Source organism: Anabrus simplex, chromosome 1 (genome assembly GCF_040414725.1).
Source record: "Anabrus simplex isolate iqAnaSimp1 chromosome 1, ASM4041472v1, whole genome shotgun sequence".
NCBI classification, from domain to species: domain Eukaryota; kingdom Metazoa; phylum Arthropoda; class Insecta; order Orthoptera; family Tettigoniidae; genus Anabrus; species Anabrus simplex.
In genome coordinates this window covers 892,850,870-892,863,522 of record NC_090265.1, presented here as the reverse complement: position 1 = coordinate 892,863,522, position 12,653 = coordinate 892,850,870, and the positions used below count along the sequence as shown (strand labels likewise).

The 12,653-nt window shown below is 43.1% G+C and overlaps 1 protein-coding gene across 3 annotated transcripts in view; it reads right to left on the bottom strand.

The window, feature by feature from the left end:
* Positions 1-12,653, bottom strand: part of CkIIbeta (casein kinase II subunit beta) — an 84,352-nt gene that overhangs the window by 29,107 nt on the left and 42,592 nt on the right. For all 3 annotated transcript variants that reach the window (XM_067136581.2, XM_067136583.2, XM_067136582.2), the window contains exon 4: positions 1,155-1,346. In XM_067136581.2, the coding sequence (XP_066992682.1) occupies positions 1,155-1,346 (192 nt within the window). The remainder of the gene's footprint in view (positions 1-1,154; positions 1,347-12,653) is intronic.

Here is a 12,653-nt window from a genome sequence, read left to right as displayed (position 1 = left end):
AACTCTCTTGCAGGAATTCACGGATTTGTGCTTATGGATGTTAACAGGCACACTACCGAACATTGTAGCCTCCAGCAGTCAATTACCTGTTCAACTCTTGTTGTCTTTATGAGAAGAGATCAATCGCTGAGCTTCCTGATTTCATTCACTTTGCCACCAACTATAACTTCAAAGAATTGCTAATTTTAAAAACAACAACAACAACAACAAAACCCCAGACTTTTGGGAAGAAAATTCGGACAGTTAACCCGGGAGACAACAAGGAATTGAGGTACTCTTTCGTCACTTTCAATGCTCAAAGCAATTGGCTAATATCTCTATTCTTGCCGATCTTGGATGCTATTTTAGAGTGCCACCTTTTAAATATACACTTTGTGCAGATCTAGTTTTTTTATTGTTCCTACAAAGAGTTAGGGAAATATATTACTAACCTTCAGTAGAGCTCTGCATGCTGGGGTAAGGCTTAATACTCCAGAAAGCGCCTGGTATCTGGAGGTGGGCAGAAGGCAGAGAGACTGGCAAGACAGTTAGAGAAATGAAATTTAAGGAGGTTAGGATAGAAAAGAAAGAAATAGAATTGAAAAAGACTCAAAGACCTCTCAGATGACATCTTGTTAGCCTGATTCTACCTTGAGGCCAATCCAGCATGGACAACCTTCAGCTGTCACAGCCCTCAGGGTCAATGAACACAAGTGCCCCACCCCCCTCCCCCCACACTGCCATTAAGGTCATGGTGCCCCTAGAAGAGTTAAGAAGGAATTTTATGGGGATTTTCCCAGTGTGCGTTCAAATTTTTGTTTTCCACTCACACCCACCCCTAAACTAAGTCTAATCCATTAAGGATGATGGTAAATTAATCATTAAGATCATCAATTTCCCTTTCCCATCCGATACTGAATGGGGGAAATTAATATGTACACATAAATTATATATAACCGCTTATCGTTTTGCTAGGCATATGTGTTGAAAGGAGGTCAATAATAATTTGACATTTCATTTAAATCACTGCTATAGTTTTAATGACTCAGTTATCCAGCATTCATACAAATGTTGAATTAGCACCCATCTTCTGAGTTTTGTCAGATATAAGTAGCAATATCGACAAACCAATGTCCCTAAAAATAAACAAAAACTTAGAATTCTCCTCTACTCACCAATAGGCAGCATTGGTTGACTTTCACAGTAGACCCGAGGACAGTGGCCGAAGTCCCCTGATTGGTATTTTTCTATCATTTGGCCAATACCTCTATTGGTAAGAATGTACCTTGCATGGATTAGACCATAAAGCATTTCTGCTGCTTGTTCAATTAGATCAGACTGGTTCGGGTTGTCATCCAGTTCATCTTCTATGGAAATACAAGTTGAAAAAATAAAGTTAATTTACACTACATCCATTACAAACCAGAACAAACAAACAAAAAGTACAATACCAAAGAAGACTGAAGTAAACAGGGACACAATCATTAACACATTATTTAGTCTAAGAGACAATGTTCTGATACATTTATTTGTTAACATAGCATAATGTGTTTAAGAGTGCCTATAGCATGTATCTAATTTTCCATTAGATTTGTAAACACTTTACAATGTACATAATGTACTTTTATAGCTCTCTCCAGGATATGACAATTCGAGGGTCTGAGCTCAGAATCATAAATAAAGACTGCAGTGAAAACCCTGCAAAATAGTGATGACAATTCCTTTATTTTTATTCCATTATTCTCGCAAAAGAGAGTAAAAGATATACAAACCCTTAATATAAAATTAACTGAGTGATAAGCTGGAAATAAAGGCCTTCAAAAAGAATCCAAGTTACACCGGTAAAGAAACAAAAAAACAGGAAATGAGATAGCATTCGTACAGAGTAAGAGTTTACCAGCAACAAAATTATCAAGCTACATGTCCAACTAAGTAGTAGAATAATACCAGTCATTGAGGCATATGTACAGAAGACAGGATGCAACCACGAGAATAAAGGTACATTTCTTGGAACACTGAGCATCACAATGAGGGAGACAACATTTAGCTGGAGACATCAACATTCCAGTTGGTGCAGAAAGAGAACGTTGGGAAAAAGTAACTGATCTATGCAGGTGTGGCAACAGAAATGAGTAAGGCAAGGGCATGCCTGAATCCCATCTGAGGTACAACCTATCCACTGAAAGTACTCAGTGTCGTGCATATACAAGACACAACAAGGATTATGAGCATAAAACTATTACAAGTTCAGTAATATCTGACGTCTCCCTATAAATCCAACCTCTCATCCGCGTTGTGGAAGACAGTATGAAGTAGGGCATAGCCTGTAAGGGCGAAGTACAGTGGGGACCTTGTGTGCCCCAGAACCGCTACAGTAGCTGTGAAGACCTTGCAGAAACCCTGAAAAGTAATGGCTAACGGGGCTCTGGCAAAGTCCTTAACGGAATCTCAGGCAGAGAATGAGACCTTTGGTACGGCATAGTTGGTGGAAGATCTAACCCTCCCTCTTGGGGTTAAATGAAGAGGGAAACCACTGCCTTGTGGTGAAGAGGGAGGTGTTGGTGGTGGTTTTTGTTTTAAGAGGAATTACAACCAGGTAATCATCCTCTCTGAACAAATTAGTGGAAATGAAATTTAAAAATAATGTATTTAACAAAGGAATTTGGAAACGCAGTATAAAATAAAACAAAAAATTATTGAATTAGGCTGAAAAATTTGTAACGAATCAAAAGGGGACAGTGGGGACCTTGTGTGCCCCAGAACTGCTACAGTAGCTGTGAAGGCCTTGCAGAAACTCTGAAAAGTAATGGCTAACGGGGCTCTGGCAAAGTCCTTAACGGAATCTCAGGCAGAGAATGAGACCTTTGGTACGGCATAGTTGGCGGAAGATCTAACCCTCCCTCTTGGGGTTCCCTAAGTAACTGTACACTTGTAATTTACATACCCTTGATTAATCCACTGTCGCACATAAAGCGGATGACAAGATCAGCAGTAGCTGTGCCATCGGCTAGTATGCGTTCAAGTGTTTCCTGCAGGCCGAAGCTCCGCCTTAGGCCAGAGAGATTGGCGTACTCTGAGGATGTGGGCCACGGTGAAGTCAACACCACAAGAACACTGGGGGGGGGGGGGGTCTTCCCTCTTTGGAAGATAAGAGTGCATAGATCGCCCATGACCTATCCTCAGCCTTCCGTGAAGGCTGGAAAGAAGACTGCCACACGGAGGTTGTCTTCTTAATTGCTCTCAGCTTACTGGGAGTTCGGTTAGCTAGCCACTTCGATTCCCAGGATGCCAAGATGGTTCGAAGTAGCTGAGAACAAATACCTTCAGCAGGTACATTAATAGGTCTTGGAGGTAAAATTACCGCTTCCTTTGCAGCTATATCCGCAAGTTCATTTCCTGCAATCCCAATGTGGCTTGGAAGCCACGCGAAAGTGATTATGGTGCCAGCTCCACTTAACCTGGCTAGAAGGTCATGATCTCCTGCACCAGTGGGTGTTGTGAGAAACAGGTTTCAATAGACTACAGAGAACTTAACGAGTCAGTACACGTTAAGAAAGTGGTTCCTTTCGCAAATCAATGCAAACTGCAGAGCTTCTAAGATGGCGTAAAGCTCCGCTGTATACATGCTATATACACTAGGAAGCAAGATCTTTGTGCTCATATCACCAGTGACGAAAGAGCAACCAACATTTTCTCCAATTTTAGAACCATTCATGAAGATATGCCTTGCGGCCGGATACTGGTGAACAAAGGCCTGGAAATACCACCGATAAATGGAGGAATCCGTGTTCACCTTGGGACCACGGAGTAGATTTAGACGTATTTCCAGTCGCGGAACCAACCATGGAGGTACCTCATTAAAAGTTTGTTCAAGATAGCCATTGGTATCTATATTTAAATCTCGACACAAGCTATCAGTTCGAAACCCAACCGGCCGTGTGGCATTCGGCCAGTCTCAGTCTTGGTACATCTGGCGGTGTTGGGTACTAAATATGTATGGATAGCTTGAATGTAGCGATATTTCACGAATTTTGGCAGCATACACGAGGAGTAACTGCTGCCTCCTTATCCGTAAAGATGGAACTCCCGCTTCAGCAAGTAGGCTGGGAATGGGGCTAGTACAGAAAGCTCCCGTTGCCAGCTTAAATCCACTATGGTGAATGCTGTCCAAAAGGCTCAGTGTAGATTTTCATGCTGAAACATAAGTCGCACTTCCATAGTAAATTCGGAAGGGGACTGTTGCTGTGTAAAAATGTAGCAGCACCGCACAGTCAGCCCCCCACGAAGTGCCGCTGAGAAACTTAATGTTAAGTCTCTTCATGCAGGCAACCTTCAACTGACGGATTTGGGGCTGCCACGTTAGTCCAATGTTGCTAACTTAGCGGATTTTCCGCTAAATTTGGTGGAATCAGAAGACTGTCGGCAGAGAAATATATCATTTAGCGGACAGCGGATTTTTTTGGCGGAATTCTAGATTTATTATGGCGGAATTCAGTGTTTTATCCATTTGACGATTTTTAAATTTGTACTCCAGTCTGTCTCTGAGCTATTCAGTATTTCTTGTCAGGAACTAGCAGTCACATGAGGAAAACACGTTATTTGGATTTGATGTTATGAAATCATGGTATCAAATTTGTAATGCCTGGGGAAAGGGTACTTATCTCTTCGTTGACGAATGACGACACATAATGAAACAGAGAGTAACATTTATATTTATGCTATGAAGGAAGACCGTTTGAACAGGCCTGTTGTGTGTGTGGCCCTTGAGGTAGGGGATTCACCTAGTTTGCACCCGACACTAAAACGCCTACAAGTTTTAGCTCGCCGGTTCGAAGTGAAACTCTCAGATAAGGTGAATGCAGACATTTACTTATTATTATTGCTCATTATTTGAGATCAGATTTCTTGGCGGAATTTAAACGGATGTTTAGTACTAATTAGCGGATCTTGAAAATATATGTTGGCAACCCTGCGTTAGTCTTTTATCAAAAAGGAGACCCAGGAATCTTCAGGTGTAAGATACTGGTAAGACACTGTTTCGCAAGCGAAGCTCTGGTTCATGATGCCATGCTGACGTCGACAGAAGTGTACAACTGTGGTTTTCGCTGCTGAAAATCGAAAACCATGTTGCAGGGCCCATCTGTAGACTCTGTTAATAGCTTGTTGTAACTGTATCTCAGCAAATGCCACCCTTCCGGAGTAGTAATGTAGAGCTAAATCGTCTACATACAGCGATGGAACCACTGCAGGCCCAGTAACAGCAACTATGCCATTTATGGCGATTGCGAACAGCGTGACACTCAGGTACTCTGAGGTACTCCATTTTCCTGAACGTAATATTGAGAAAATGCATTCCCTACTCGGACTCGAAAGAGACGGAGGGACATGAAGTTCTCAATAAACGTTGGCAAATTTCCCCGAAACTCCACTGGTGTAGAGTGGAGAGAATCCCATATCGCCAGGTAGTGTCGTAAGCTTTCTCCAGGTCAAAAAATACGGCGACTAGGTGTTCCTTCCGGAGAAAGGCCTCCTGAATGGCGTTCTCCAGTCTGACCAGATGATCAGTGGCAGATCTATGAGAACGAAAACCACACTGGTAGTTAGACAAGAGACCTTCCTTTTCCATGGTCCACACAAGACGCTGGTTAACAATCCTTTCAAATAGCTTACAAAGGCCATTTGTAAGGTATATTGGCCTATAACTATCCAGCAGTTTTTGATCTTTAGCTGGCTTGGGAATTGTTATCACAATTCCCTCTCGCCACTGAGATGGAAACACCCTCACTCTATAATCTGTTGAATAGGGTGAGGATATCCGTAAGCATTTGATTGTGGATTTTGTCCAGTCCAGAAGCCGTGTCTCTGTATGGCGCTAGTGCACTCCGCAACTCCTACTCCCTGAAAGGCACGTTGTAGTGATGCGAAGCGCTAGGGTGAAAGAGGGATGGTGTGTCCGCTTCGCACTTAATTGGTAGAAATGCAGAGTTGTATCTCCCAGAGTTGGACGTATCTGCAAAATGTGACGCAATGTGGTCTGCAATGACTGAAGGAATTATAATATCTCCATTAATGGAGATTCCGGGGACTGAGGGCACATTCTGTACTCTGACAATACGGCGGAGATTTGTCCACACTTGTGATGACGGAGTATGTGCCGTCGTGGAAGACACGTACTTTTCCCCAGGTAGCTTTCTTACTTTCTCAAATAAAAAATTGGCCCTTCGCGCGCAGACGCTTAAATGTGATATGATTGGCCACCGTAGGATTCGGACGATAATGCTTAAAAGCTTGTCAGCGATCATGTATGGCTGCTGCAATTTTGTCAGTCCACCATGGGACCTGTTTCCGGCGAGGAATACCGGACGAGAAAGGAATTGTTTCCTCTGAAGCAGCTACAATTCCAGTAGTTATGCAAGAAACGTGGTCGTCAAAAGAATCCAGCATGTCATCGGCCATCACTGTGCGTCTGGAAAATTCTGGCAAATTTGCCTGCCGAAGTAACCAGTGCTTGGGTACTTCGGACTGTCTTTGTTTCAAGAGAGGTAGAATTATCGGGAAGTGATCACTATCACAGAAGTCATCGTGAACTCGCCACCGTAGCATACGGCTGCACAAAGTGACATTCAGGTGTAAGAATGTGCCATGTGCACTGCTGAAATGTGTCGGTTCCTCTGTGTTAAGCACCCAAAGATCAAACTGGTTGATCAATCGCTCGAGCATCCTCCCCCTAGCAAAGAAAGACTGAGAACCCCAGAGTGTGTTACGGGCATTCACGTCTCCCAGCAAGAGAAAAGGAGGAGGTAACTGCGATCAAATCTTGTAGTGCATATATTTGAAGACTGTAGTCCGGTGAAATGTACACGTTGCACACCGTTGTTATTACTGGCAATGGAGCGTGAACAGCAACTGCATCTAGCTGAGTACAGAGCGGAACATCGTCGCTGAAGATGTCAGAGCGAACCAGAGTACGAATGCCCCCAGTGGCCGCGCCATCCACAGTTTAAAGACTATATATTTTCATAGTCGTGTCCGGGTCTCAAGCGAGATTCCTGTTGACGGACGATGGAGGCCGCAGAAACGGTCATCAATTGACACAACTCAGCTAGGCGACAGTGATAACTACTGTGGTAGCATCACGAAATTAGGACAACTGCTTGCCCTTCTTTCCGTCAAATACCCGCCAATTTCCGCCATCTTTGTTAGTTTCTGTTTGGTCATCGTCACCATCGACAATAATGATGCCTTCATTCTCCATTGTGTCCTCAGCAGAAGGTGTCTTGGAGACGCGAGTCTTCCGTAGATGGTGAGCTCTCCGACTTTGAATAGCGGGCCTTCTTCCTGGGAGAATTAAATTCCCCAGAAAGGAAATGAACATGAGGCCGCCAAGACCTCTCGTTTTTTCTCGCCATTTCCTTATTCTTTGAAGGAGAAGCGGCAGATGGTTTGCCGGTCTTCTTTGGGGATGCTGTGATCCCCAATGGGGTTGGAGAAGACTTTCTCCAACTTCCTAGTGGAGCGCTGGGGGTTCCCTTACTCCTCCTTGATATATGCTTTGGTAGGAAGGGTGGAAGGTTTCCCAGCCATATTTGGGGAAGTCGTTCCCCCCGCACTTGTAGAGAAGGACTTCCCAGCCTAAGGTGCCTGGGAAGTGCCCTTTCCAGATGTTTTCAGCAATAACGTACTATTACATGTAATCATTCTCATAGTTTGTCCGTACTGAATTATGACAAGATATAAATCTTAACGTAAGAACTTCACTTTGTATTGAATAGGTGTTATCAATAAACATTCATGACAATTTTTGACTTAACAACGTACTAACCAATGTTTTTGTTGTAATTAGTTCTCTCTTTACTTGGTTATTTGTGCTGTGAGGAACTGTCTGTCTGCTCGTTGATGGTTTCTTGGGAGCAGTTGCTACAAAACTTGTTGGTGTTATCGTTACTTTCGCTGCCTTCTCAGCAAATGAGACAGAGAATTCCGGAGGGGACCACTGATTTAAATTTCCTCTGGGCATTTGGATAAGATAGTTTATCCAGTGTCTTAATCTCCTGGATCTTCATTTCTTCCTTGAATGTGGGACAATTCCTGGAATGAGGGGCATGCTCACCTTTGCAGTTTACACACACGTGGTGGTGGTGTACATTCTACACTGGTATGTACCCCTTTTCCACATTCCCCACAAGTTGCTAAGCTTTGGCAACACGGTAACGTGTGACCAAACCGTTGGCAGTTGTAACAGCACATAGGTGCTGGAATATAAGGTCAAACTGTCAGCATATACACTGAAACTTTAATTCGTTCAGGCGGTGTGTGTTTGTCAAAAGAGAATATAAAAGCACCTGTGTCATGAAAATTGGCTCTGACACACTTCTTGAGCCTCTTGACGTCGGAAACCCCCCCGACGTGCAAGGCTTCGGATGAGATCATCATCAGAGGCTTTGACTAAGTCCCTGTGAAAGATGACTCCTTTACAGCAGTTCAGGGACTTGTGCTTTTTTACCTTAACAAGTACTTGTCCGAACACTGTAGCTTCCAATAACCTCTTACTCTGTACAACTGCAGTGGTCTTGATAAGTACGGAGCTGTCTCGCAGCTTCCGCATCTCATCAACCTCTCCACCAACAATATCCTCCACAGCATTACTAATTAGAAATGGATTTTCTGGAAGGAAGCTCTGTCCATCGAGGCACATTTTCCTCAGACATTTCCCTATTGAACAAATCATCGACTCTGTTGAAACATTTACGTTTCTTTACGGTGGAATTTAAAGACGCAGTTTTAAAGCCTGCAGCCTTTGACGAATTGAAACCAAACTCAAAAACCATGCATAGTCCCACGAGTACCGGGGATATAAAAGGTCGACCTTCGGCAGAGCCCTGACGTACCGAAGGCAAGGCTATATACTCCAGAGGGCGCCCGGTATCTGGAGCGGGGTCGCTAAGAACTACTCTCTCAGTAGCCAAGCATCACCTCACCACGACCCGAAACTTGTGATTGGGGGAGGGTTAAACCTTCGCAGAACTTTACTACCTGAGGCAGAGAGGTTGGCTAGATAGGAAGAGGAATGAAATTTAAGAAGGTGAGAATAGAAGGGTAGAAATAGTAATGAATAAAGAGCACAGACACCTCTCAGGCAACTCAAAGGACACCTTGTTAGCCTGGCCCTACACCGAGGCCAATCCAGCGAGGGTAACCCTGAGGATCAACAAGCACATAAACCCCCACACTGACGTCAAGGTCATGGTGTCCCTAGAGGGGAGTGAAGAGGGACCTTCAAAGGCTAAGGGAGACAACCCCAACAGAAAATAGCATGCCTGGAGGCTTCAGGTGGCAGCCCCACTACCAGGCTCGGGTGCTGCGGGTCAATAACTTGCACAACCTTAAATTAAGACATTACAAAATCATCAACAAAGAGAAACCGGACTGATCCAAAGATGACGACTTTTGGCTTGAAAAAGGTAATAAAAAGATTGGATTATGGAATGTGAGAACTCTGCGAGAAAGTGGAAAACTATGACAGGCAGTGGCATGTATGAAGAGTTATGGCCTGAACATCTTTGTATTAAGTGAGGTGAGATGGAGCAAGTTTGGGGAATTGACTACCCAGAACCCAGGCAGAACTGCAGTCAAAATATGCTGCAAAGGATAGAGAAGTAAAGAGAAATGTATGGGGGGAGGGGGATCAAAGGAATTGTTTCAACCTGTCTCAACAGGCAGAAAAGGTAGCCAACAAGGGAAATCTCAAAGAACTTTATACCATCACCAGAATTCTGGCAAGGATGCAGATGCAGAAAAACTGTCCGGTCAGCATCAAAGATGGAACCCTCTTAACTAATCCTGAGGATCAACAGAAGCTGTGGCAGTATAAAGAGAGCAGTGGGAATTGATTGAAATTTCTCAATTTATTGTTTTTTCTTGGTATAAGATTTTATTCTGTTTGAACCTTTGGACTTGGAAGAATTCTGCTTTAGAAACTCTTATGTTGTATCAAAATTTATCATTTTTCAGTGAAATTTAATATTTTTGTTTCTTTTGTTGTCAAAATTGTGAAACAGCATGTACCTACACGAGCAGTTCTGGAAGTGCATTTCCTGTTGCGTAAACGAAAGACTTTTCTTGAACATTTGTCAGCAAGAACGAAAAGACTTTTGATTGGAGAAAATAAGAGTGAATGTAATTGGTGAATGTGAAAGTCGAGGGTGAATTCAGTTTTCTGATTGGTTCTCTTTGGTGTTGCACCATGTCCTGTTTTCTTGATCTTACTCAGCTCCTTCGGTGGGACCAAGGTAGGATCTGGGTCTTTGATCACCTGACCATCGTAGCAAGCGGTCGTGCTCCTCCTTCGGTCCCCTCGTGGGAAAACCTGGTCTCAGGGTAAGCACTGTTCCTATGTTTATTTCGGTTTTTAACTTCCTTTAACTTTAAATGTAATCATTTCTTTTTCTTACATCGGAGTTTATCCTCGAGATTCACGTTCATCACTAAATTTGTCGAAATGACTTAGCTTTTCAGCTAAGATCTCGTACCTTTGTTTCGGAGCTAATACCTTTTTCCCCCTTAACTTTGCAACTTATATTGTAATTCTCTCTCGGGTTTGCCTCCCCGTATTTCTGTGTCGCCTTACACAAGTACTGAAAATCTATGCAAATAACATGAAGAGTTTTAGGTAGTGATGCAAGTTTTCTGTACCTTTGTGTTTGGTCTCATTTCCACATTTGTGTAGATTGGGATTAGCCCTCATTTTATCATCATGTGTCATTGGATAACTTTCTTTCAATTTAAATTCTGGGATTAAATTTGTTTTAACGAACTGCACATGTCTGCAGGCATGGTTAACTACACCTTAATATTCCCTTAAAAAAATATCCCTATTTTGAATTTTGATTTGTATACTTTTTGTTAAAATAAATGTGGGTAACCCTCTACGTTTTCTTTCTTCGCAAAAACGCAACATTCCTTTACCTCCCAGGGTTCCATACCACTTTCCACATCAATTCTCTAGTTGTCATGTTTCCGAACCTGTTGTTTACATTTTGTGCTGCAATGCTTTTGTTGAACCTTAAGTTTTCTTTTACTGTGTTTAAATTTCATAACGTTATTATTATTATTATTATTATTATTATTATTATTATTTTGTGTAATCAAGCCATCACTGTTACAGAAGCGATGGCAGGAACATTTTTCTGTAGTTCTAAACCGCTCCATAGAAGATCAATGAGATATGGGGGAAGAAGACTAAGAAGAAGAATAACAAGACATGAAGAAGAAATTCAGTCTGACCCAAGGATTAAAACCTGAAACCTTCATTCCAACAGTAGAGGAAATCAAGAAGGCACTGAGAGAGTTGCATACTTGTAAGGCAGCAAGAGTTGACAACCTTCCATCAGAAGTCATGTAGACTGATATGGACACCATTGTCAATATATTGCAGCCTCTGTTCAAGAAGGTATGGGTTACTGCAGAAATGCCGACAGACTGAAGATGGGGGTTGTTGGTGAAGTTGCCAAAAAAGGGGGATACGTCAAATTGTAACAACTGGAGGGCATTATACTTTTCTGAATCCCTAGCAGTCTTCACCAGGATGCTGAACATAATTAAAGAGTATGTCAACTTGAGGCTCCGACGAGAACAGGCAGGCTTTAGCCTGAAGTGCTCATGCATTGAGCAAATAAACACTCTGAGGATAATTCTGGAGCAGTGTGCCTCTACGCAGTGTTAGATGACTTTGAGAAAACTCTTGACTCGATCAACAGAGAAGGTACGTGGAAGGAAGTGAAGCATTACGGAGCACCAGCACAAATTGTCGAACTCATTCAAGAAACGTACCGCGATTACACATGTAGAGTCATTCATGGGGGTCATATATCTGAGCCTATATATGCACGTTCAGGAGTTTGTCAAGGGTGTATCCTGTCGCTAACTATGTTCTAGGTTGTGATTGACACAGTAATGCAGAATGCGACTGGAAATGTGAAATGTGGTATCCGATGGGGATTAGTGAATAGTCTTGAAGATCTGGAATTTGCTGACGATTTGTCTCTCCTGTCTGAGGCACATGGGGAAATGCAAGCAAAGATTTGGTACAGGAAGGGGGAAAAGGTGGGCCTTATGATCAACTCCAAGAAGAACAAGGCCCTATTATTATTTCTTTAATAAAACACACGAGGGTTGCCTGACTGGGAGTGCTGGGGCTCCTGTGAGGATGGGATAGTGGTTGCCCTCCATCCTTGTTCAGGTTTCGGGGGCTCCCTTCGGGCGGCACTGCTCGCCATTCCTCCTTGGCCGCCGCGGCTCTCGCCAGTACTTTTCTTTGTACACATGCCCCCGGCAAAGAGTATATGAGCCGGGGGTCCGCAGCCTGGTGAGCAACAAATTAGACCCATTTGTCTTCAATGATGAATCTATCGAGGATGTGGGTAGCTTCACTTACTTGGGCAGTGTAGTTGCCAAAGATAGGGGAGCTGCATACGATGTCTCGCAGCGCATTCAGAAAGCAAATGGTGCCTTTGTTCAACTCCACCCGGTGTGGAAGAACAACAAAATATCTACCAGGACCAAACTCCACATCTTAAGTAATGTCAAGTCCGTTCTATTGATGATGATGATGGTAATGATGTTGTTCTTTAAAGGGGCCAAACATCTAAGTCATCGGCCTCTAATAGTACGAAATG